The 26,357-nt window shown below is 40.2% G+C and overlaps 2 protein-coding genes and 1 long non-coding RNA gene across 4 annotated transcripts in view; 2 read left to right on the top strand and 1 right to left on the bottom strand.

Annotated features, from left to right (window-relative positions):
- The window catches only part of LOC137184882 (uncharacterized), a 33,038-nt gene that overhangs the window by 2,584 nt on the left and 4,097 nt on the right, over positions 1-26,357 (bottom strand). Inside the window, exon 3 of one of the 2 annotated variants that reach the window (XR_010928724.1) lies at positions 13-124. This is a non-coding gene — a long non-coding RNA (uncharacterized lncRNA). Of the gene's footprint in view, positions 1-12; positions 125-15,181; positions 15,271-26,357 lie in introns of those variants that run through there. The other variant, XR_010928725.1, reaches the window with a different exon arrangement.
- On the top strand, positions 121-6,505 carry emilin3a (elastin microfibril interfacer 3a). The gene is made up of 4 exons (XM_067592983.1): positions 121-2,792; positions 2,948-3,067; positions 3,212-3,750; positions 3,981-6,505. The coding sequence occupies exons 1-4, from the start codon at positions 2,623-2,625 to the stop codon at positions 5,927-5,929; spliced, it is 2,778 nt and encodes a 925-aa protein (XP_067449084.1). The 5' UTR covers positions 121-2,622; the 3' UTR covers positions 5,930-6,505.
- Positions 21,769-25,942, top strand: opn7d (opsin 7, group member d). Its single transcript, XM_067593705.1, has 5 exons — positions 21,769-21,969; positions 22,068-22,230; positions 22,678-22,805; positions 22,916-23,250; positions 23,563-25,942. Exons 1-5 carry the CDS (start codon positions 21,879-21,881, stop codon positions 24,043-24,045), a joined length of 1,200 nt encoding a protein of 399 aa, XP_067449806.1. The 5' UTR covers positions 21,769-21,878; the 3' UTR covers positions 24,046-25,942.

Raw genomic sequence — 26,357 nt, 5'->3', positions numbered from 1 at the left:
ATAAAAACTCACACTGTTGTGTATCTGCACAGAATAGGGTGTTTCCAGGTAAAAGAGGTGGGTCCTGGTACAAACAGGATACAGGAAATGGGCTTGCTTCTAAAAAGGGTCAATCAAAAGATCCCTGCAAATGAAATGGACACACTGTTACTCTTGTTCCAAATGAGGTCATATTATAATGGCCAAAACCAAACATTTTTTCTAGGATTCTTGGCAGTAATGGTGGTCCGCTAAAAAAAAACAAAAAACAAAAACAATGTCTGGCATATAAAGCACAGACCTTCAAACCGTCCTTTAGGTGATAAATGGAAACCGCTATTCTGTTTGCTCCATTCTCAGCCACTTTCCTTTGAATTGTCTTCATAGACAGACAGCTTTGTGAACTGCATAATAATATGGCAATTTTTTTTTTACATACACATTCTGATGCTGTCCTGCATTCCTTAACGTAAGAGAGACAGACTGGAAAGAAAAGTGAAATGTAATCAGCAGTTTTAAAGGTTTTTACTTATTTCTTTATTTCAAAACCTTTCATTTTATTCAAAAGAGTATTAAGTTTAGGGCTGTAACAAATGATTATTTTCACTATTAATCTGTCAATTATTTTCACTATTAATGGATTAACTGTTTGGTCTATAAAATGTCAGAAAATGGTGAAAAATGTTGATTGCTGTTTCCCAAAGCCCAAGATGCAACCTAAAATGTCTTGTTTTGTCCTGAACAACAGTCCATAAACCAAAGAAGTTCAGTTTATTGTCACAGAAGACTAAAGAAACCAGAGAATATTCACATTTAAGAGGCTAGAATCAGAAAATTTTATCTCAAAAATGACTGCAAACAATTAATCAACTATCAAAATTAGTTCACAATTAATTTAATAGTCAGCAACTAATTGATTACTCAACTAATCATTGCAGCTCTAGTTAAGTTTGTTCTCCAAAAGCTGATATTGTAAATTCCAAATTTCACTGGGCTTTGTTGGAAAAGCTGATTGTCACATTGAATTGATTATGAAGAGTATAAGCAGATAAATGGCACATATTAAAGTCTGTCTAACTGACTTTTAAGTGGAACTTGTCTTAGCTATGGTACAGTGAGGCTGCCAGGCTTTTTCTATCCTCAGGGCGGTGAACTTTTTACACTGTACAAAGACTTTGCTGTGAATGAATGTGTTGGTTTGTGGGGTAGGGCGCTCAGAGGCATGGGTGTGTACTGAAGCCTTCAACACAGGGTATTTGCATTTATTTGTTCCCGTTCCTGGAGGTTTGCTGTTAGGTTGGAATTTAGACTGTGTCAGTCTGTATGTGTGAAGTAAAGAGCCCAAGATGTTTAACAGATTTTGCTTTAGAGACTGCCAAGCCATTACATAACCTCAACAATATCATCTCAATTCAATCATTCTAGGATAAAAACATCTATGTGACTTCCCATACAGATTTCATTCATTATTATAGATTTTGTGTATGCTGGTTTAGTGTAAGACATTATACAGCAACTTATGTATAACATATTCTCTATAGCATTCTGCGGATGATGATGATATTAGAGTAGATTTCAGGGCAATAGGGAGAAGGGGAGCTGGAAATGGTCACAGAGGATCACGTGAATATCATACAGTTGGCTTTTAACAAGTGCTGGTATCATCAAAAATGCTTTTGATTGATAATGTTGGCATTATCAATTAGTTTAAAGTATCTGCCAGGTATTGTGATGCAGGTTGGGGCACCTTTAGACCTTTCTTACAGCAGACAGTTTGACTTGTCATAAGCCAACATGCACAATACCACAATCCTGAAACCAACCCAGCTAAATGGAACTATTAAGCCATCATTAGTTTATTATTCACACCCCTCGTTTTTCCTACTGTGACATTTGAAAATGTCTTTCTTGAAATTTAAGGTTCAAACAGAATATGAGTGTTCTTCATGCTCTAATGAGCAAATAAATAACTGTTTAAATGTTCTGGGACAACACCCGATGTTGTACACTCTGGAGATGATGAACTATTTCCCTTTTGGTGTGGCGTGATGTCATCATGGGAAAATAGTTCATGAGACTTCTAGGTAGCCATGTATCATAAAAACAGGATTTTCTATTAAGTTGAGTTTATACATAATACCACAGGAATAACACTAGCTGTGAAGGTGAGTCCTCTCTTCTCTCCTCCAATGTCACTCTGGTGTTACTTTGAGGAGGTTGAGTGGGAGGAGATATGCAGATGGCGCCCATGGGGCCCTTTTAGTGGCGTCTGTAGTCCCCCAAACTCACAGTGGACTGTTGTCACTCAAACAGAGTCCACCACACCCATAGCCTGCGTCAGGGTCAGCATTCACAGGGTGACATTCTGCTTTATAGTAAAGGCAAACGGTTGTACTGCAGAGACGGGATTCTTTTTACTGATGTCAATTCTGTAGCCATTTTTCAGAGTTGTGTTTTTTGAGATATTTTGTTTTGTCAGAGACCTGACAATTCAACAATTTCCACATCAAGTGAAAGGAGTGGAATATTTAGGGCATTCTGTTTTTAAGCATCACTTGCCCTTGATGGAGGAATACTTTTTTCTTCAATGAGATCACCTTCATCTCTGTTTTAAGACAGTGATCACTAAGCTTTTGACTTTTAATGCGTGGATATTCCAGGATGAATTTTATGATGGCTGTGAGTCCTTTTGTATTAATGACACTATTTTTGTCACTGGGAGAAACCAAGTTCTACAGACCACTCCAGTTTAACCAGTATAAAGCTGGGCTGAGTCAACACCATGACCAAGGGAAACCCACCAGCAGACACAAGTAAGTGCTGTCTCTCTCCGTCTGTCAAGTTTACAGCACCTCAGATCTTAATTTATATTTTACTTTGAGAGTCAAAATTCTGTATTTTAAAGCAAACTATAAATAATATTTTTCTGTCCTCCCTCTCTTATCATCTTTTCTCTCCTCTATGAAAGAAACCACTGTGCCTATGTCATTGAAAAGACAGTGTCCTTCACCGTTCAGGATGGGGCAGCCCCCTATGTAAAAGCTGAGTACAATAAGTGTTCCTGGGGTCAGAAGTGTCCAACTCTCCTGTGAGTAAACCAAAGGTCTTATTTTGATATTTAGCAATTATGTTTGTCTTATCATAATAGAAAATAGTTATTCACATCACTTTTGGGTACAAAATACCACAGTCAAGTGTGTGTTTCTGACCAATATTTCGTTATTCCCCTCAGGTATCGCCTGATGTACAAACCAATGTACAAGGTGGCACATAAAACTGTCACAGAGCTGGAGTGGCGTTGTTGTCCAGGGTACTCTGGTTATGACTGTATGGAGGGGCCTCCTGCTTACCAACACCCCATGAAAATGATGCCGCCATTTAAGGGCCCACCATTCAATGGCCCACAGTTCAAGGGCCCACAGTATAAAGGTCCCATGTCCACCAGTCCAATGTTCAAGGGCCCACCCATTAACTCTGTTGTGAAAGCAAACCCATGGAGTCAATCTAAAGGACCTCCCACCGGCAGTTTTAACTCTTATCCAATGCGTCACTTTGGGCCTCCAAGGTCCTCCTCCTATCCAGACACCTCCTTCGAGACTTATCCGTCTGAGCCAGAGCCAATGCCAGACCACCAGGAAGCACATCACTCAGAGCATGAACAAGAACATGAGCATGAGCATGAGCATGGGCATAGCCAGGAACCTGAGGAACATATTCCAGAGGAAACCCCTCCTCTCTCTGGTGGTGAACAGGCTGAAGATGAAACCATAGGTGTGTACTAACTCCTTACTATGTATTAATTCTGCTTTGAGTATATTTACACTAGATAAGTGACAAGACTAAGTATACTTATATTTTTTGTCACAAAATCACAGAATAAAATCAATCTCAACAAGACGGATTAATAATATTATTTTGAACATGACTGACATTAATCACATTAAAGAACAAATGTGTACTCTGTTTGTCCAAATGTTAACAGCTCTTCCTTCTCTCTTTAGGCCAAGCTCTAGACAGTGAGACAGAGGAGCGAATACATCGAATGGAAGAGGACGTGCAACGTCTGAACCAGGGTTTGGAGACCCTGAGGGGAACTGTAAATGGACTGGAAGATAGTCTACGAGCCTCACTGAGAGAGGACGCCAACAGGATGCTGTCAGCCCTGCTCTCTGCTGCCCCTGGTCCTATTCCAGCTCCAGCTGTGGCCTCTAGTCCATCCACTGTAGGGTTTGTAGAGATTCCTGGGGGAGATCCTGAGACAGAAGGTCTAGATGGTAGACATGTGTTTCCAGGCCTTACAGAACTGAATGGAAGGGTGGAAGAGCTCAAGACAGAGCTGCTCGCTAAGACAGCAGAGCTGCAGGAACTCAAAGCAACAGTGATGGGACATGATGGAGCATTGAAGAAGATGTCGAATAGAACAGGAGTGCCATCAGACTCCACTAGCAATCTTGGGGAAACTATGGAGAAGTTGATGAATGCCAAACTGAGTGCAGCCAGGACAGAAATTCTGGGTGGGTTTGAGAAACGTGTGGAGAGTGCAGAGGGCCGATGTAAGGAGAAAGCTGGGGATGTGCTTCGTCAGTGCCAGAGGGAGCAAGGGGAGAGGCAGGAACAGATGGAAGATGCTCTGGTAGAAAGTAGCACAGACTTAAGAACAGAGCTGAGAAACCTCCAGGCACAGGTCCATGGTTTAAAGACTGTAGAAAGCTGCTGTGGTAGAGTGAGTGGACTGGTTGAAAGGGTGCAGTTGCTGGAAACATCAGTGGCAGGCCTCAACCAGTCCCAGGGGCACCTGAGAGTGGAGCTGGGTGGACACAAGGACCACATAGAGGGAATGATGGAGGGGCGTCTGGGCTATGTAGAGGCTAAGCTCAACCTGACTGGGCAGCTTAAAAGTGTTGAGTCTGGAAGTAGAAGTAGTCTCCCAGATAAAGCTGAGACAGGACAGGGCCTGGAGGCCAGAATGGAGGATAAGTTAAGAGCACTAGAAGGGCGTTTACTGACAGCTTTGGAGGAGCTGGGTAATGCCACTGCCCCTGCACTGCTTGAGGGTCATGCTGTTCCCACCCTGGAGACAGAGCTGGAGTCCCTCCGAGGGAGACTAGAGATGGATGTGGACAGAGTGAAAAAGCATCTGAGCAGCCTTGAGATTCTGTGTTCTTCTTCCTGTTCCTCTCAAAACCCGACATCCATCCAGGGAGACTCTGCTGCTGATGCAAGTGCTAACCTGGCAGAGGAGCAGAATGTGAAGGGGGTACTGGAAATGCAAGGTGACCGTTTGAATAGCCTCAACATCACAATGCAGGACATCATGAGGCATCTGACCCTCAGGGACCAGCAGGAACAAGCAGAGGGTGATGCTCCCATAGAGGGAGAGCTCACAATCCTCAAGTTCAATGTCCACTCAGTCAACCGCACCCTGAAAGGCCTTCAGGACTCCCTGAGGACAGTGGTCCACCAGGTGGGTAAAGCAAACAGCTCCTGGCATGAGAGAGAGGCACGCATGGCCCAGCAGATGAAAGGTGTGGTCCAGCTGGTTGGACATCAAGCTTCCATGCTTGGGGCAGGGGAGCGCAGACTGACCCGACTTAAGGGTGATCTGCAGGAGATGAAGAGGCGACTAGCTGTGGAGGTCCAGGGCTGCCGGAGCACAGCTATGGGGGTGCAGAAAGAGGTAACTGAGGTTGGAGGCCGTGTTGCCAGTGTGGAGGACCAGTGTAAGGGCCTGAATTACTTGGCAGAAGACCTGGAGAGAATTAGAGAAGAGTTGGAGAGACAATCAAATGGGCTTCTCCTGCAAGTCAATGGGACTCTCTACAGCCATGCTCAGCAGCTGTCTGAGCTGAGAGGCGAACTCAGAAACTGTACCTCCAAAATGGAGCCAACACAACAGAGTTTAGAGTTGGAATCCGAACCAAGACGAGGGGACACCTTCACTTTAAATTAGTTTATGTGGACAATAAATTTTAACAATGAATGAAAAAACAAAAATATTCTGCAGGTGTAGTGAAAGTCCACTAAAACCTCATCTTATTATTTGTGTTGCACAACACAAAAGGTTTAGAACCTGCACTGAAATAAGGATGGTTTTAGTTAGCTCATGGTATACTATTACATGAGAAATGAAAATGGCAGCTAATTCTGACTGCAATCATAACATTATACTTAAATGCAGAATATTTTTATTGAATCACGAAGGTGTTAAGAACTGTTTGCTGTAACGGACCATTATTTAGAGCCCCAGTGACTGAGGAAGAGATGAACCACAGCAAACTGTAACTGTTATTGTACTGTTTCTGTAAAGCTTACAAAAATCCAAGTATGAACTGTTGTTTACCAATGTTTACATGTTGAAGTTTTAGTTTTTGTATTTTCTTATGTCTAGACTAGAAATATCCATGATATTATGTTTTTTTTACATGGTTTAAGTTTTTGAGCATTAGTTTTTATTTTGATTGTAACAGTATAATTTCAAGGTTTTTCAATACTGACAGTCAAATAAAGACATTTCTTTACTGTTCAATGTTTTCTTGGTTAAAATACTTTTAACAGAAGAGGTGTTAGGTATCTGTAACAAATTAATTTAAGGACTCTTAATACTCTAGTTTTTTAATTGGATTAATACCAACCCTGAATTTCAGAAACTAGTAATTTTTCCTTTAGAGGTGACACATGCTGATGCAGGGAAGTGGGGAAACCACAAGAGAGCATTAGAGAAGCGCAAATACTGTTGTCCGCTGGGGGCCAGGAAGGCTTGACTTGGCCATTCCTGCAGAGCAAAAATGACAGTGGTCTCCATTCCAAGTTTATGGGGACAGCCCATGCTTGCCAGAAGGAAATTACAAATTGGTATTATTGCCAAGGTGATAGACAGACAACCAAGGAGTGTTTCGGTACAGCAGTCTAAATCTCATTCTCTCCCTCCCTATGTTCTCATTGGACATTGCAATAGGGCTATAGGTGACCTTGCTAACCCTCCCCTGTTAGTTCCTGTTCCGCTATCGGACAAACAACCATTAAAATGACAGCTATGTGGGAGATGAGCCCACTGTTGTGTGAAAACGTTTTAGCCTGAGACATGTGGTGAATAATAACTAAGAAAAAGGTCAGGGAGGAAAGGAGGGCAGACAGAAAAGAAAGACACCGAATATATGTAGGAACAGCTGAGTGACAGAGCGACCTACAGACACAAATATACACCTGAGTAATGATGCAGGTTCATACATACACACAAACGTAAAGAAAGTGAGAGATATATTCCACTGCTAGAAGCAACCTTTCACACATAGATATGGTAAATGGACTGCATTTATATAGCACTTTTCTAGTCTTCCGACCGCTCAAAGCGCTGTACAGTACATGCCACATTCACACACACACATTCATATGCTGATGGAACAGCCTTTGGGAGCAATTTGGCTTTCAGTATCTTGCTCAAGGACACTTCAACATGTGGATTGGAGAGGCCGTGGATTCAACCGCCAATCTTCCGATTAATGGATGTCCCCCTCTACCTCTGAGCCACAGCCACCCACATAGCCAACTTTTCTTGTAAGAGACCCATTACCTAAAGTGCAAATATAAACAAAGATGCCATGAAAGAGAAATAACTGAATAACAGTGTACTGTCTATATAATACACAAAAAACATTCTCTCTCTGTTACAGCACACAGGAGTCCCACATTACCTCAGAGCTCCACAGCACTTCTGTATTTATTTGGGTTTTTTATTTATTTTTTGTATTCCTCTCATGCCTCCCTTAAGTTCATACCTCACTCAAGGCCAGACAACAACACATTAATCTTGTTTGTTTCCAAGCAGACACTTGGACGGAGAGGGCAGTTGGGGGCTCTGGTGAATTTGTCTCGTCTGACTCAGAGTCTCTTCACTGCACTCATGGATCCCATTCTGAGTCATGCTCGCTGCAAAACCTTGCAGACTGTCACTGTCCAAGGCATGCACCCAAATCACAAAACGCAAAGCTGGCACAAAAACAGAGGACAAAAGATAATTGAATAAACAGAGGGCTGTGGTGATCTCATATGTGAATCACCCTATATAGTGTCCTCCATAGAAGCTTAAGGTGAAAGGAGAGTTTTTGTCTCATTATACTGATGGTCGGAGAATGGACCGTGTTGATTACAGTTGGCTCAAACACAAGGACGCTTAGGTCAGGGTTACTTTAAATCAAGGTCTCAGAGCTTCGAGGATTTGACATTTTTCAAGGAGCACCAATGTGTATAGATTTTGCTGGAGCTTTTGTCCTCTATACTGAACAAGTTATAGTTGAAAAGTCAACCCTTTCAACATAATGTGAAATGCAGCATTAGGATTTTTTGAAAGATAAATCAAATATATCAGATGTAAGGATGCTACATTGGAAACAGCACCCATTTCCAGAACTAGCTTTTGTTGTGTCAAGAAGACAAAGTACTGAGTACTTATCTAAACAAATGTCTTGGCTGTGACACTCACAAAAGATGAATTCCTGCCAGAGTTAAGTGCCTAAACTACAATTTGGCTCAGTCCTCAAAGTGGAGGGTAGATTACTAAGATAAACAAAGATAGCAGAAGGGAAATTAATTCAAGCCTATGGGACAAAAATATTCCACAGACATAAATATTTTATGAATTGGAAGTACATAAAGGTCTTCCACACAAGTATATCTGAACTTAATGATTCATTTTATGTACATTGAGTGGGTGTTAAAAGCATGACGTGCACAAGGGTCACATGGCACACCAACAAGCACCAATTTCCTCTCATGGCCTCTTATTTTGCAAACATAAGTTGTATCTTCCGCTGTTACTCTGAATGTTGAGATTGTTTTGTGGTTCAATATTAAAAAGATAGAAAAATCTCTTTTAAAGCGGCCTATATTTCAGCTTCATACTACAATGTCTAGCCGGTAATGCAACCAAATGAAGTGTAACATGACACACAAGACAGGAAACCCAAGACATTTTAAAAGGAATAGCTGGACATTTTTGGACATATTACTTTATTGGCTTTGTGCTGAGAGTTATATGAGGAGATCAATACCACTTTCATGTCTGTACGCTCTATGACAGTGGGTTAGCAATGAGCTTAGCTTAGCATGACGCCTGGGAGCCAGGGGTTTCCCTGTAAAAACCACAACGCTGTTCTTACATTTTAGTTTGTGTACGGATTAAACTAATGAGATATGGCTTGTTAATTAGTGAACTTTAGAGGTGCTAGTAGGTGTATTTTTGAACTTCAGACAAGGTCAGGTTAGATGTCTAACCCTGGTAAGCTATAGATCCACACCTGATGCACAGACATGAGGGTGGTACCAAAAGTATCTTCTCATCTACAGTAAATCTTGGCAAGGAAACCAATAAGTGTACTTCCCAAAATGTCAAACTATTCCTTTAATTACTTTATTCCTTCACTTTGTCTCTTAGTAAGGTAGTACTTTCTAGCTGGCAACAGAAAACCTTGGGCTCTGGGAACTTCTGATGGACATTTTTCTGTATTTTGTTTGACATTTCATTGATTAAATAATTAAATTAATTTGATGTAAATAATCTAATAGAAGTAATCAATGGGTTAAATAATTACAAAGATAATCATTGGCTACAGCCCAATCTGCAACCATACTGAGCCAAACGGAATGACACAATTTTTGATAACTGAACCTTTGTTACTTTCATCACTCCAGTGTCACTTCAGTTTCAGTCCCTTGAACCATTAAAATTAGAAGAAACATAACCATTAAAACAGGGACATTCGTGTAATAGGTGTCTTTATTCAGTTCTTCTTCTAATTCTATTTTGCAAATTGACAACAGCGAATATTGATTTATGATTTACTGGCTTGTCAGTGTTGCACTGTGAGACCGGTAATGACGTCAACGCAGAACACAGCCAACCTTGCATCAGGTTAATTAGTTGTGCTGCTCCCTCAAGTGCCTGAAAAGCAGAATTAACAGACCTTTGTACCGTACCATGTGACCAATCAATTTGTACATGGTTTTAGTTCAAACAGATGTTCTATTCTCCTTTGAAATTCAAGAAACACACTTACTAAAAGAGCAATGACAATGACGTCTGAAAAGTTTTTTTTTTCACAGCCGGAGGAGGAATAGAAACACTGGTTCATTGGGTAGATGCACTGAGCTGGAAGCTGTACCATTAGAAAGGCAATGAAAAGGGCTATCAAATCATCCATGTTCTTATTATGTCGCTTCTGCATTATGTTAACTTCTCATTCAGGATTTATCTATTCCATGTTGTGGCAAAGAGAAATATACCTTATTTAGATATCTGTACATCAAGATGCTTTTTCTTCTTCTTCTTATACCGGCAACAATATTTTTAACAATATTTTACTTCTGTCAATCTGTGGGAGGTGGTGATGGTTGGGAGGGTGTTTTAATAAATCAACCCTATGATTGGTTGGCAGCTCAAAATATGCACCTCACCTCATTTTCTTTATTCCGTAACTTTCTCTTCATGACTAGATTTTGCAATAGATTTTGCATGACAACTATAATTTAAAAAACAAAGCATAATTAACTTAAATTAGCTGAGGTTATGAATACCAGAGGATCTTGCTAAACAAGATTTCCAATATGAAATGGTCTAATTTGATATTTATTTCACCAATACCTTGAATGTGCTCTTCTCATTTTTGCCTCATTATTCTACATTCTCATTCAAATTATTCACTGGCAGGGGGCAGACCAAAAATTTCCAGCAGCGCCTATTAGTCATATTGCAGTGGCTTATCAGAATAATTCTATAGCCTAAAGCTTTGTAATCCAGTCTCTCAAGTGGTTAAGGGGTGGCTTCTGCACTGAGTCCACTGCCACTGTTAACCTAATAGAAGCTTGGATGACAGTTTCATCTTAATATCGAGTAATGATAATGTGTCACAAAATAAAAGGGCAAGTAATTTACAACAACTTATTGCGTGGAGTGTATAGAGTTGCAGTCAGTATGTGAGTGATGCTTTGTTGGAATTTTATTTTGTCCCACCCAGTAGTTTTTTCCCCACATTATATGTTATTGAAAATATCAATAAAAAGGAGAGTGACTGTGTCAGAGAGTGGGTAGTATCTCCCAAACAGGCCTTCTCAGGTTCACCTCTCCTCAACAATTTCTCTGAACCATATGGAGGTGGTAGATGGATCATCATTCTTCCACGTCACAGCAATACATTTATTTTGAAATAAATTTTAATTAATTGTGCTTCATGCCTTGTGTCCCGAGGCAATACTGATGAGTAGGATAAGTCTCGGTACTCAAGGTACTGTATATCAACACCTTATAAATTCTTGATTAGTTTTTCACAATTCCAAAACATTTGTATGAGGGTACCCGTCTCTCTTTAACACCTACAGTACACATTTTTTAAAATATTGTTATTGATCCTGTGGAGTCTGTTTACGTATTAAAACCCATTCTCAGTAAGTAAATTCACTTAGCCTTAACCATTAGACTTCCATTACAAATAAAATTCAGCATTCTATTATATATTAAGGATAAAATACCTCTGGAATATCTTATCTTCTTAATGTCCTATCTTCTGTTTACGATTAAATTAGGGGGGTTCATGACTGAGATGGGTGTCCACCCAGAAGTGAGCAAATGTGGTGTCTAATCTATAAATACTTAAAAAAAATGAGTTGGAGTCTATTAGGTCACACCCAATAGTTTGTCTCAATACTGCAGTGCCTAAATAAAGTGTTGTCAAAGTCTGATCCTATTGTCTGTTGAGTTTAATTCATCAGCAGCACTGATAAAACATTTCTAAGTGGGCATTCAGTGCAAAAACAGCCCTGTTAAAACAACACAGGGGGCTGTGTTGGTGAGTGCATGTTGTTTCATGTACTGGCGAGAGATGAAATACCAGGAAGTCCCATTTGAGTAACGGATCAGTGAATTTGAAGGAACCATAATACTGCACAATGGTTTGTAAAACTCACATACAGGATTTTAAAAATCTGGAAATTGTTGCAACGATTGTGAGGTAAATGGTAGGAACACCTGACACAGTAATCTACCAGGAATGTGCGCTGGCATGTATGTTATTGGCCAAAGCAGCACCCTGCCGGATGATGTCGTTGCTCTGTTTTGCCGGAGCCCTCTCCGTTGGCACCCATGCTGCACTGCCAGACTGCCCCCATTCAAATGAAGGAGGGGGCTGCGTTTTTTCATGCAGGGCTGATGTTGGTCTGAACGCGGCCTGACTGATGAAAAAACAAGGCTGAGTCAACAAGTTGGCAGCCATGCTAATGGCTCTGTGAGGCTGTACTTAGGCACAGTGCAGCTGATATTAACTAGGTGTAATGTTTAACATGTTCACCATCTTAGTTTAGCATGTTAGCATGCTAACATTTTCTAAACAAAATACAGCTGAGTTTGATGGGAATATCATTAGTTTTGCAGGTATTTGGTTGTAAACCAACTTATTGGAAAATTATAGATTTGACCCGATGATGGCACTAGATGAGAAGCCAGAGGATCAAAGTTATTACAATTTACCCTGAAGAGGACATGAATGGTTTTACCTTAATGTTAAAAGTGAACCTCGTGGTGGTGCTACAGAACAAGTCAAGGGATCATCAAAATCATTAGGATACATTGTCTGGGTGCCATTTTGTGCCAATTCATTTGACTGGTACTGACAGATTTTGCTATATTTTACAGGATAAGTAAAAACTGTGACCTGCTGGTGGTGCTAGGGGATCATCACAGTCATTAGGGTTAATCCTCTGTGGACCATGATATCTGTACAAAATGTCAATGCGATTCATTTGAAATTTATATTTATTTATATAAATATTTCAGGTTGGACCAAATTGGTGGACTGACCAACCAACAACTGACACTGTCATCCCTCGAGCCATGCTACGAGCATGCCGAAAAATGCATTGACTTATTGACATCCACGATGCCTTTATGATCTGATGGAAACTGACTGCACTCATGCTCATGTTCCTCTCGTTCTGATCATTTCCTGCCACTGTCATCTCTAATAAGTCACATAAAGGTGCAGTGTGTAGAATTTAGTGGCATCTAGCAGAACGGACTTGGCAGAAATAAAATAATTTTCATAAGTATGTTTTCATTAGTGTATAATTAGGGCTGGGCAATATAGACAAAATCAAATATCATGATATTTTTGACCAAATACCTCGATGAAAATATTGACAATACTGTAGGGATGACTATTGGTGCTTTCACAAAATATTTACAAAATGAGATTTTTGATAAATAATCATCAGTAATGTGGATATAATGACTAAGTGGGTAAAGGCAAATAATTGAACAGCTGGAACAGTCCAGTAAGTTAAGAAAATTACATCACTTTAATGTAATGCAGCCTTTAAAACCAGGAAATGACAACACTTATGCCATGTCACAATATTACAATATCCAAAATCTAAGACAATATCTAATCTCATATCATGATATTGATATGATATCGATATATTGCACAGCCCAATATATAATCCCATGAGAGTAAGAATTGTTGTGTTTTCATTACCTAGTCATTGGAATGAGCCTTTTATATCTACATAGGGGGCAGGTCCTCTTCCACGGAGCCCGCCCTATTGCACCGCCATGTTTCTACAGTTGCCCAGAGTGGACAAACCAAACACTAGAGAGGGCCTTTTGCGTTTTTTGTGGCCACCATAGGTTCTCCTACACTCTTGACAGGGAGGGGTGAGGGGTGAGGGGTTGCAATCTGTAACCTCACCACTAGATGCCACTAAATCCTACACACCGGTCCTTTAAAGGGGCTTCATACTGCAGTGGATGGGACCGGCTGTGACAGTTTATCTAAATGTGTCAGAGCGAGCGGGCCAGAGAAGGGCCAGGACCCTGTGCCAAGGTATTAATATGACAGCATTGCTCTTTATGGTTTTCTGACAGCCCTGCAGCCTTGGCACAACTCAGCGAGTGAGCCCACGCTCCCTTAAGAGGCTTTTCCATGACTGTCAGTCTGGGAGCAGCTGGGCTTCAAGCAAACTGCATGGGTGGGTATAAAAGTAAGATGACACAGCGCTTCAGGTGTAGTTTAAATGCTCTCTACCGGGATGAAATTTACGGTGTGACCCAAGCCAACACTTTATTTTCTTAAGTGGCTTTCCAATTCATTTTGGACCCTTGAATTCAGTACAGTCACCTAAGAAATCTCATTCCTGTGGCACATTATGCACATTTTGTCATTTTCAATGCATACAAACATTATCATTAATTACCAGTGGCACAGCAGCAGCAGGTGCTTACTGAGAACAATCATAACTTGTTCATGGCTGAGTGCAGCTCCATTTTCTGCACTGTGAACTATTAGGGCCGTGATGAAAGATGGTCATAAACTGTCTAGTCTCTTCTAGTAACACAAATTGCAACCGTAGTTTTTCTCACTACTTCACAAGCACATCCTGCAATATTAATATTCTATTAAAATTCTATTCTCTTTTATATTCAGAGAAATTCTTTCAAATGTCAAATTAGATCAATAGCTACCACGACACTGGTGGTTGTCGCATCCACACATATTCAACAGATTGCCAGTTTTCTCTCTTCCAGGTTCTGATTACCATCTTTACAATCACGGATCAAGAGATTTGTGTATACATGCAGTACATACACAGACATACTGTACACACAAAACTGCAAAAATGTGCTGCTCTATATGAGTAGGCTGTGAAAAGTGATTTGGGAAAACCAACTACTTACATGCATGATTCATATGTGTACAGGTGAATGATCCAAAGTGTAGAAACAAATCAATGTATAGGCGATACGTATAGCAGGAAAGTAGTGAGTTAGGTTGGATAGAGGAAATGGGGTGGGGAGTGGTACTTTGAGTCATCAGTGACACTCAGAGCTTGCCAGTATTATGCTGATCCCTCTCGCTTTCTCCCTCTCTTTCTCTCTCTCTCTCTCTCTCTCTCTCTCTCTATGGCTGGCCTGCCGTCACTGTGGGCTTTTCGTTCTACATCAGTGGGTTTCAGTACATCTCTACAATGATGAGTGCATATGCTGTGTGAGAGAATCTGTGCATGTCCACCAGGCTGGATGTGTGTAAGTGTGTGTCACTGAAGAGTAGGAGGATACCTTAACCGGACTTTTCATTGTGAGCCTGATACAGGTCCAGTGCTCCCCCCCCTCTCTCTCCCTCTTTCTCTCTGTCTGTCTCCTGCTCTGTCCCCCTCTCTGTCTCCCTCTCAGTGGCTGTCCAAGCTCCTCTCCTCTGTGTCCTGCTCTTCACCGGGCCTCCATGAGTTTAACTGACAAGCTATTCCTCCCTAGAAGGTAAGCAGCACAACAGTGGGGTGTCTGGTCTGTTTCTAGTGCAATGCAAAGAGATTAGACAATAACAAAAAGGGGGATCATTGGTGATGACGCATTTCTTTCATCTTCCAGATTTTGCTGATGTTGTTTTCAGTGGTTGCCTGCAATGTATAATGAAATATAGAGGCTGATATGACTCAAAATATTTATACTACATTTAATTCTGTGTCTTAATAGTATTTCTTTCTTCACTTTTATTTTCTGTGCAAAGGTCTAATAGTTTATTCTGACTTGCAGTGATGGTTATCTTACAATTTTCCCTCTAAAGTAATAATATCTGGTTGTGTTAGAGAATTTACTGAAGGACATTCAGTCAAGGTTCAATTCAAATACTATCTCAAGGAAGTGAAAACAGATTGTGCTGGCTGTAATGCTGATGAGATGAAGGCACAGACATCACAGGCAACTTGTGGGATCTCCGGCAGGATTAGTGATGAGATTACTGATCCCCCTTCTCTGTAAAAATTACTGCTTTTCTCTATTTTTTTAAGTCAAAGTTGTAATCGTTGCTTCACTGACCATTTTCAAGACAGCCTGCCGACTTGATCTCAAGCTGCTTGCCACAAATTATTCTCCTGTACATGTATGCCTGCATGCATCCATGCACTGCCTATTGTTGATGTGGTTGAATGCACGGATATATGTGAGTGACGACTCATTTGTTTGTGGGTGTTCACTCTGGTACAGAAAATCCATATTTGTTGACAATGACCGATTATGATGCCAGAGTATGATGTCTTTCTATTGGATACAACATGATTTAACAAAGTGACTGACCTTCAACCAAAAATCAGAGTCAAAGGCAAATAAAGAAAAACAACTGTCTAAACATTTACCCATCACTGACACAGATATATTTGCTTTCCCATACTCATACTCTGATTATGTAATATGGTTGTGTCATGAAGTGGAGGCAGTTGTGGCGGATTGATGATGACATACTAGGGTGGCAGAATTGCATTTATTTATTTTGCGTTCCTTCAAAGCTGCTGTCTTTCTCATAGACATGGAGATCAGACATGGAGATCAGACAAACCTACAGATTACTTGTCATGCTGTCAAAAGCAGTTAATTTAAGATAGATAAATCTAAGATCAGAGTTTTCTTTATGTATCTTATATTAAAATCTGGATTGTTGATTAAGCATCCAAGTAATCAAAGAATGAAAAATAATCCAATTAATCCCAAAGACATGTCAAATGACCATTTGCATCATCTGCACCAGACCTTTGGTGATAAATTGTCTCTATGACAATCTGATGAATAAGAGTCTCCCATCTCTAGAACCACATCTGTGCCAGCACTGCCCTACGATCAATCAGATACTTGTAAGTACAAAGGTAATTAAGCATGAAAATGACAAGGGTATGTGGACAAACCTCTGCAGAAAAAAAAAACAGAAATTACAAATAGTTTTTAATCCTCCTCTCTATTTTAAAGTTAATTTTCTTGTTTACTTGTGAGAAATTGTCTGCAAATGTATTGACTGTTAAGTTCCCTATCTGCTGCATGCAAAAGCCACATGTTAAAGGATATTGTGCAAGAAAAGCAAAAAAAAACCCCAAACACGAATCGACGTTTACAGGCTCAAAACATTCTGTATGTTACATGACACAAATCATGTCAAACACATGTACAGTCAACAGGTGACGACTGATTCGTGGTCAGATAACTGCCATGCTGGACATTTTAAATACATTGTTAGGTGCACATTGTACAATCTAATTAGTCTCCACAGTCATTACATAAGATATGTCACATCATGCTGTGCAAAGTTTGAAAGAGTTGCCTCCAACCACTCTGTCATGCTGCTAAAACACAGTGTAAATATTGTACTGTGATGGCAATCACTTGTCACTGTCAGTCACTCTCAGATGAGGAGGCAGTTTACACCCAGCGAGGGTAAATCCAGTCTACTTCAATCTCACAAAGGTCTCACAAAGTCCTCAGGCGACGTGCCGCACAGCATACTGTGTGTCATACATGTTAAAGTGAAGGCTCGCTTTTAAATATTGCACTATTGAGTGAACCACAAGCTTAGTAAAATACCAACAATTTTTGCACAAAAACATAGACATTTGTGTCTGACTGTGACTGCTATAAAACGAACTCTACACATGGAGTAAAATGAGCAAATGCTGTGAGGGTAATTGCAACATCAAAACATCAAAATGAGCAGCTGAATGGCTCTTCCTATGACAACAGAATTTATTTACCACCATGTTTTTAAGATATAAGAGCATAAGTAATAGAAAAATGTATATTTCTTTGAAATGCACCAATGAAAATGCTCAAGGGTCAAAGCAGGTTTATCAACCCAAGCATACAAGATACAATGTGACACTTTGAGATTCAAAAACACAAAAATTTTATGATTCATAATGTCACAGGCACAAACACTGAGAGTTGGGTGTAAATGTAACGTCACAATGATGGTGCACTGGAATGAGTTTTTCCTAAAGATAAAATCAGTAATACCAAGGCCAACATTATTTTACTGTACGTGAAAGATGGAGGATGGCAATGTCAGATAATACTGAAGAAAACTGAAAAGTCTGATTTAATTTGGTTTCTGTTTCAGGAACAAAAATACAGATGAAGAACCTCAAGAGTTTCATTATATTTAAAGGTCAGATTGAGCTATGCCACTGGCAGCCAGTCTCAGAACACCATGCAGATACAGACACTTTAATTGTCACTGCTCATGAGCTCATGCATGGGGTCCCTTTGCTGTTGCGCTAAGACACCCTGACATGCCTGCCAGCATTTAAATGGCTGCTTATCTTCTCTGACTACAGACATCTAATGGTTTTGAGTGACACTCCTAGTTTTCAGCAGCATCACGTGAATCTCACAGTTTTCATGACATGCAGCAGGGAATCTTGTCACAAACCTACAGATTACTTGTCATGCTGTCAAAAGCAGTTAATTTAAGATAGATAAATCTAAATATTTTCCTCATTAAATTACACAATCACCTGAGGTTGGCATTGCATAGAGACAGCAAACTTCTATGAAATGGGTCATGGCAGGAAAGGATGAGGTGCATTATTATGTGGTACATAAGCCAAGTCAGCAGGAGATATACTGTACGGATTGCTTCCTACATCATCATCCAGAGGTCAGTGTCCCTGTTCCTGTCTCAAAGGCGTCCAGTTAATCACAGCTGAACAGAAGAGTTATTCAGCCAGGCTCAGAGACATGATAACAGTAGTGTCACAGCTCAGCCATTCTCAAAATACTCAATCTGTCAGAGCGGACCGAAGGTACAGTTCAGCTAGTTAAGCTCTTCCCGGCTCTTTCTGTTTACCTCCTCCCTCTCGCTTTTACACTTGCATGGCTGAGGGTCGTCTTAGTTTTGTCCCTCTGGTTACATAAACAGCCGTAGAGATACATTTGATGGTGATGTCACATACACTGTGTGTCTTTGTAATTGTTAATTAGAGGCATTCATTTGTTAAAATGTAAAATTCAAAAGGCAATGATGCCTTCCAAATTATACCGTATGGGGTGGTAAACAAAAACAAAAAAAAATCAAGGGAAATACTGCTCACTCAGGCTTAGTGGAGGTAGTGGAGCATTAAGACCCACAAACTTGAGAGAGAGAGAAGCATCCATATACTCAGATCTGTCCAAAAGTGGTTTTGATTGATGCATTTGATTGATCCAGGCATGACTGTTTCTGACCAAAAGCTTGCAGGAGATCAAATGTCTTTTGCACAGATCTGAGTGGACAGATGTTTCTCTCTCAAGTCTGCTTGTGCAGGATGGTAATAGTTATCCAGGAAACATCCATTTGCAAATTGTGAAATACTTTTGTCATCATGTAATTAAACAGCTGTGTATTTGATGTTTGAGAATACAAAATATGCTTTAGGTACAAGACGGGTGACAAATGAAAGGAAAAACCAACATAAAGTGTCTTAGTAAGGTGTTGGGCCACCACATGCCACTAGAACAGCTTCAATGCACCTTGGCACTGATTCTAAAAGTCTCTGGATGCTTCTGGAGGGATGAACACCATTCTTCCAAAAGATATTCCCTCATTTGGTGTTTTGATGATGGTGGTCCAAAACCTCCCATAGGTTTTCAACTGGGTTGAGATCTGGTGACTGCGAAGGCCATAGCATATGATTCACATCATTTTCATACTCATCAAACTATTCAGTGACCCCTCCTGCCCTATGGATGGAGGCATTGTCATCCTGGCAGAGATCACTCCCATCAGGATAAAAATGTTTCATCATAGGATAAAGGTTATCACTCAGAACAAATTGGTATTGATTTGCAGTGACCCTTTCCTCTAAGGGGACAAGTGGACCAAAACGATGTCAGCAAAATGCCCCCCACAACATAACAGAGCAACCAGATCCCCTCACTTTAGGGGTCAAGCATTCAGGCCACACATGCACTTGCCCATTTGTCAAGAATATGGTGAAGGATGACTCATCTGACAATATCACTTTTTTCCACATCTCTGCAGACCAGTGCCTACGGTTTTTGCACCAATGAACTCTCAAATGTGCATTCATCTTTGTAATTGGGGGTTTATGCACTGCAACCCTACTATTATATTCCTCTCTATGTAACTGTCAATGGACTGTTCTTGCTGACGCAGCCTGATCTCGTCCTGCATTGACATTCTCAGTCATCCTAGGAAGAGTCGCTCTTCTGTTTTTCCTTCATATCACACTAATGCACAAGCGTCACGGTCATCAAATGTGCGTTGTCAACCACAATTTCCGACCCTGTTTACTGATGTTTTCCCCATAAATCTAAATGCAGATGTAACTGTAGTGACTGTTCCTATTGAAAGACCAGCCAGTTGAGCAGTCTTTGTGACTGAAGTTCCTGCCATCTGTGCCCCAACAACGAACCCTCTTTCAAACTCACTTTGATCATTTCCTCTTGCCATCTTGATACATAATAAGAATCAACGGGGCCCGCTTAGTATTTTTTTACATGCCACAGAGCACGACTGGATGTTAATTGCTTAGTTGTACCCTGCAGTGCATCTGTGTGGAAGCATCTGCATTTGTTATGTTTCTCCACTTATTTATTTTTCCTTTAATTTGTCACCTGTCTATATATTGTCTGATATTTGTTCTTTAGATATACACATAATATTAAGATGAGAAAAAGAGATATAAATATACATGAAGACACAAAGAGAAAAATAAGAGTCACATGCAGCCTATTAAACATTGCATTCTAAATGGTTTTGCATATCTGCCAACATGTACATCAATACTTATAAATCTGTGACAAACCAATATTGGCTGTATTGAAAAATACGCCAGTATTGGTTTGTGGTCTGGCAAGTTAATTTTACAGCAGACATGTTTTATTGATGTGATCCTTCATTTGCTGACACAATAGTGAAGTTCTTGCATTTGAGAGGCATTAAAACCGGCCATAACTACTTTCTCTGCTGAGTCTCCGCTACTCAGACTGACTGGACGTTTCGTCATCGACTGGCGGGCTGACTTGCATACTAATGAAGCTTTATTTTTTATCCTGTGTGATTGGCTAAGTCCTTGAGAGTCAATGTTGCCTCGGAATCAGCCCTAATAGCATTCCAAGTATTGCTCCAGATTCATCCCTGCACAGTGCTTTCCTCTCCGATTTCCATTTCCATTTTATTTTTCATTCTTCTATCGAGCCGAGTGATGCTCTGAATAGCAATCATCTTCTTGTTTGCAGATAGCTGGGCAAGAAGATACTGATTACCTAGATTACGAGTCTGGCTCATAACAAGGAGCATGAGTTCCTCTGACATGCTTCAACTGATATGAAGACACTTTTACAATTCTTCGAACAACCTATTAGGTTAATTTATTAGCTCTGAAGTGTCTGGGCACCTGTCTTCTTGGGCACCTGTCAGCTCTCCGTCATGGACGAGTGAACACACCCTTACCTCTGCTCATTAAATATCTCTTCTTCCAGTTCATGTGTCTGTGTTGCATTTGCATGTGTCTCTCTGTGTGCAAGCTTACATCATGTGTAAACATGTGTTCGCTGGAGACAAAACTGCAATCTCCCTATCTTTTTTCCAAACAAATTTGAGCATGTTATCTTAATCACCATTGTTTCGTTTTGTTCTCTGGCTCTCAATCTCTCATCTCCTACTCCTGCTGTAAATCCTGGAGGGTACGGTCTTTCTAATTCTTTCCATCTGTCAATCCTACTTTGTATAATATTTCTATTTATTACAACTCATCCTAATCTTCTGCAGAGGATTATTTTTTATTTAAAAAAGGCTTTTTCATCTATCTCTTCATCTGCTCCGGCACGGTCTTCATGCATCTGTGCAATAAAGCCTGTAAGAAAGCAGAGCTCACAGTACAGACAATATCTAACCATATTTGGTTTGATTTATTGAGATCAGGCAGTGAGGTCATAGTTTTTGCTGCTTTACTACTTCGGTAAACTTTGCTTTCTAAGTAATTCCATCCAAGTCTAAAAGAACATCAGTGCAGTATCGAGTTTGGGTCTATTCTTCAAACATTACAACATTATTGACAATTGACTGGTCTGTGTGCTTATGTTAACAACATTCTAGATGGGAAATGCTTCGGACACATCTGCCGTGTTTGCCTCCACCATCTCCAAGGAGCACGACATCCTCATGGGTTCACTCTACAGCATATTTTGTAAGTCCAAACAACCAGCCAATCTCGCTGACTCCATACATGTATAACAAATCCCTGCAGGAGCACAATCTCTAGCCAGACTCGATCTCTTTTTCCAGGTGTACTGTCCCTCATGGGCAACTGTATTCTGCTACTTGTTGCATATCACAAGCGGTCGACCTTGAAGCCAGCAGAGTTCTTTATCATCAATCTCTCTATCAGTGACCTTGGGATGACGCTCTCTTTATTCCCACTGGCAATACCATCAGCTTTTTTACACAGGTATCTTATATTGCTCCCTTTCCTCTATCTTTCTATACTATTTAATCCATGTTAGGTAACATCAACTGCTGAAATAATTAATTGATGAATTAATTAGTCTATCACCATAAAACTAACCCTTTTCTTCAAGCAAAAACGCCAACAATTGTCTGGTTCCAGCCTCTCACTTGTGAGGATTTTCTGCTTTTGTGTTTTTTATAGCACAGTAAACATAATATGTTTGGGTTTTGGACTGTTGGTCAGACAACACAAGCTTTCTGAAATTGTCACCTTGAGCTTTGCGAAACTGTGACTGGCATCTTTCACAACTGTCTGACATTTGAAAGACCAGACAATCAATCAATTCATCAAGGACATAATAGGCAGATTAATAGATAATGAAAATAATTGTTATTTGCAGTCCTAGTCTCCATCTCATTTCCCCTTTCTTCCTTTATCTGTATACAGGTGGCTGTTTGGAGAAATTATCTGTCAGTTCTATGCAATGTGTGGAGTACTGTTTGGTCTATGCAGCCTGACCAATCTCACAGCCCTTTCCTTAGTGTGCTGCCTTAAAGTCTGCTTCCCTAATCATGGTGAGAGGATAATCAATTATGATTAGTATAATGTTGCCAACAGAACTGTGTCAAAAAAAGACCACAATGCAAAACTGCAAAGCATCTCTTTCTATCTCCTGTCTGACCAGGTAACAAGTTCTCCTCATCACATGCCCGCCTCCTGGTGGCTGGAGTGTGGTGTTACGCATCTGTGTTTGCTGTAGGGCCCTTGGCACAGTGGGGACATTACAGTCCTGAACCTTACGGCACAGCCTGCTGCATTGACTGGCATGCACCCAACCACGAGCTTTCAGCTTTGTCTTACATTGTCTGCCTTTTTGTCTTTTGCTATGCACTGCCCTGCACCATCATTTTCCTCTCCTACACTTTTATTCTGCTGACAGTGAGAGGGTCACGTCAGGCCGTCCAGCAGCATGTGTCACCACAGACCAAGGCCACCAATGCACACACTCTCATTGTCAAGGTTAGAGGACATAACTATCACTTCAGCACCAGTGATGTCAGGTTTTGCAGTATTTGAGTAAGATAGGATACAGTATTATCTAAATTTAATTATTCATTATGAAATGCTTTCTGTGTGTGTGCAATCACAAATAAGGGAATGGTACTAAAGATATTTGTATCTACACCATTTATGTTCATTTATGTTTGACACTTGTCACTGATATGAAACAAAGAAAATCTTTTGCATGTCTGTATGTTCTTGCGGTATGTGTCCATGTATGAGTGTCTGCCTCTGTGTGTGTGTGTGTGTGTGAATGTCTCTTCTCCATAGCTGTCAGTAGCAGTGTGTATAGGCTTCCTGGTTGCCTGGACTCCATATGCTGTCGTGGCCATGTGGGCAGCGTTCGGAGATGCCACGCGGGTTCCCCCTGCTGCATTCGCCCTGGCCGCCGTGTTTGCCAAGTCTTCCACAATCTACAACCCTATGGTTTACCTGCTGTGTAAGCCCAACTTTCGCGAGTGTCTCTACAGAGACACGTCTATGTTAAGACAGAGGATCTACAGGGGGAGTCCACAGTCAGATCCAAAAGAACGTTTCGGATACACCTCACAGCGCAACAAAGACATGAGCGTTTCCACTCGCCTCTCAAATGGACAGCAGGAGAGCTACGGGCCATGTCTGCAGTGCACTGACAATGCAGCGCTGTGTCATGTGACGACACCCCAAAGGACTGCCTGCATCCTGACTGGATCCACCTACAAAGAGGTGACAGTTAGCCAGCTCTCAGCCAAACCACAGGCCGATTTACTCTAGTGGTACAACCTCCTTCTCTCATGAAGCAAACAAGACAGGACAAGTGCTCAAAAAGACAGAGAGATTACTGGGCAAGGACAGCAAAACAACAAAGGGTCTGAACAAATCAGTGTGCAAGTTTTTACGAGTGTGTGTCACAAAGACTTATAGACTTATAGACTATAGCATGACAACACCTCAGGCTTGCAAGGGCCTTCCATGGCATCCCTCCTGAAAGTCTTCCCTCATAAACGGATTCTTCATTGTGAAATGCTTGAGATTCCAAAAATCCACAATTGATCTAGGAAGATTTTCAGCTGAAATTTATACCTCTAATGTTTTGACACCTACTTCTGTGTCAGCTTGTTTCCTGTTTCATTTTAATGTACAATAATTAAACTGGATTCTGAAGGAGCAGGTAACAAGACAGGAAGACACCTGCTAGCATCAAGGTTAATTAGGCCTTTGTATGACATTTTAAAGCAGCTCATCATGTTTTGCATAAAACAGGAGCATACTATTTAATGTGAGGATAACTGGTCAGTTCAAACAAAACAAATTATGGGAAAACAAATATGTAGAATTGTTGTAATGGATTTTAAAGGAGATGAAGATATGGTTTAGGCTCCTTCTATGAAAACAAGACTAATGGGTTAATATGTAACCATTAAAAAAAAGATTTGTTTGGGGTTTTTCACAAAGAGAAGGTGTATGACTGTTGTATGTATGCCTACACCCAGGTGGTGATAATGTCAAAGTGATACTCACTCCAAAATGACCAAGTATTCACCCCCTGTAGGCTTGAATGTTTTTACAGACATTTTGACTTTGTCACCGCTGGAATTCATTGTAACAGAGACACAAAACTAAACTGGCAGCTGCTGTTTTCAGTCAAGAATGAAACTACCAACTTCTAACAGCCACTTTTCAACCCTACAGTGGCTGAATATGTGATGCTAAAAAGACAGATTTATGTATGTGTATCATTTTAATGAAGAGGTGCGTATGAAACTCCACTGTGCCACGTAGCCTGCAGTCATCCTCCCAACTGTAGACAGACAAAACAAGTTGAGTTTGTACTAATTTGGACACTGACGAACACTGGGACAACAGGTCAATTTCATCTCATGTTTTTAATTATGATATAAAATTTGAATTTTATTTAGTGAAAACCACCCCAAGTCGCTCTCTTTCTTATGGAGGCTTCTTTAACTCTTACATTCTTCAGATCCCCTCAGTTCTAAACTTGATTTTAGCTTGATTAGATCTTGATTGGTAAAATACTAAAGGTAATCCACTCTGTGAAGAAAATACACTTCTTACTAACATGATTGACACACACAACATCTCAAAAAACATCTCAAAATCTAGTTCAGAAAACGGTCAGAGGAACCAAAGGAAGTTCTATTCTTTTCATAGTCATCTAAGTAAAAAAACAGCAAAAAAAAGGGATTTCCAAAGTGTCCCATAGTAGTGAAAATGTTTGAAGCTCGTTTGTTACAAATACTGACTTCTCTAATTGATGTTTTAAACAATTTGTTACTGATGCTTTTGGTTAGCATAAATTGACAGTAGCACACACACCAGTGTCTATAATCTCATATATACATTAGATTATAGATGCTCTTGTGTTTGTCTTCTGCTCTTTATTTCCTTCTGCTAATTTATTCAAAGTATCAACTAAACAAAAAAATTAAGCCATAAGTTAGTAACAACCATGTCTGGTCCTGCATGTATCGTTTCCCTAAAAACTAACAACAAAAAATGGTGCTTTGCTATGTTTATTCTGCTTTCCCTTTTTAATGTGGTACTGTGTTGTGTGGCTTCATGTGTGCATATATAGAGAAAACATATTGTACTGTATGTGTTGATATAATCATCAAATTCATGACCATATCAAATGTAAAACCAAATATTGTGCAGCCTTTTTTTATAAATCAAATTAAATTAAAACATTCAAGAATTGTTGTGGTTCTTTTTTTTTCTGGAGAAACAGGAAATTGCATCATTACAATTAAAGTAATTATCTCCTTCTCTGGCACAGGAGCTCTTAAACAATATCTCTTATTGCCAGTAAAAACAACCCCATATTTTAGGATCCATAAAAATGGAGAAAATACACCTACAGCACACCTACTCACTTTAATTATCTGTGAGGAAGTGTTGCTTTGGAAACTATTCATTAACTTGACAGCACACCGGGTTCAAATTCACTGGCAATCTAATTTTCTACAAAGGAGTGTACTGACATTACATTATTATATTGGCGGCACCTTGGTGTGGTCTGTTTAAAATACAACAGTTAGTCTGCAGCACTGTATAGAGGCTGAAAC

The sequence above is a fragment of the Thunnus thynnus genome, chromosome 6 (assembly GCF_963924715.1).
Source record: "Thunnus thynnus chromosome 6, fThuThy2.1, whole genome shotgun sequence".
NCBI lineage: Eukaryota > Metazoa > Chordata > Actinopteri > Scombriformes > Scombridae > Thunnus > Thunnus thynnus.
This window is presented reverse-complemented; position numbering and strand designations above follow the sequence as displayed.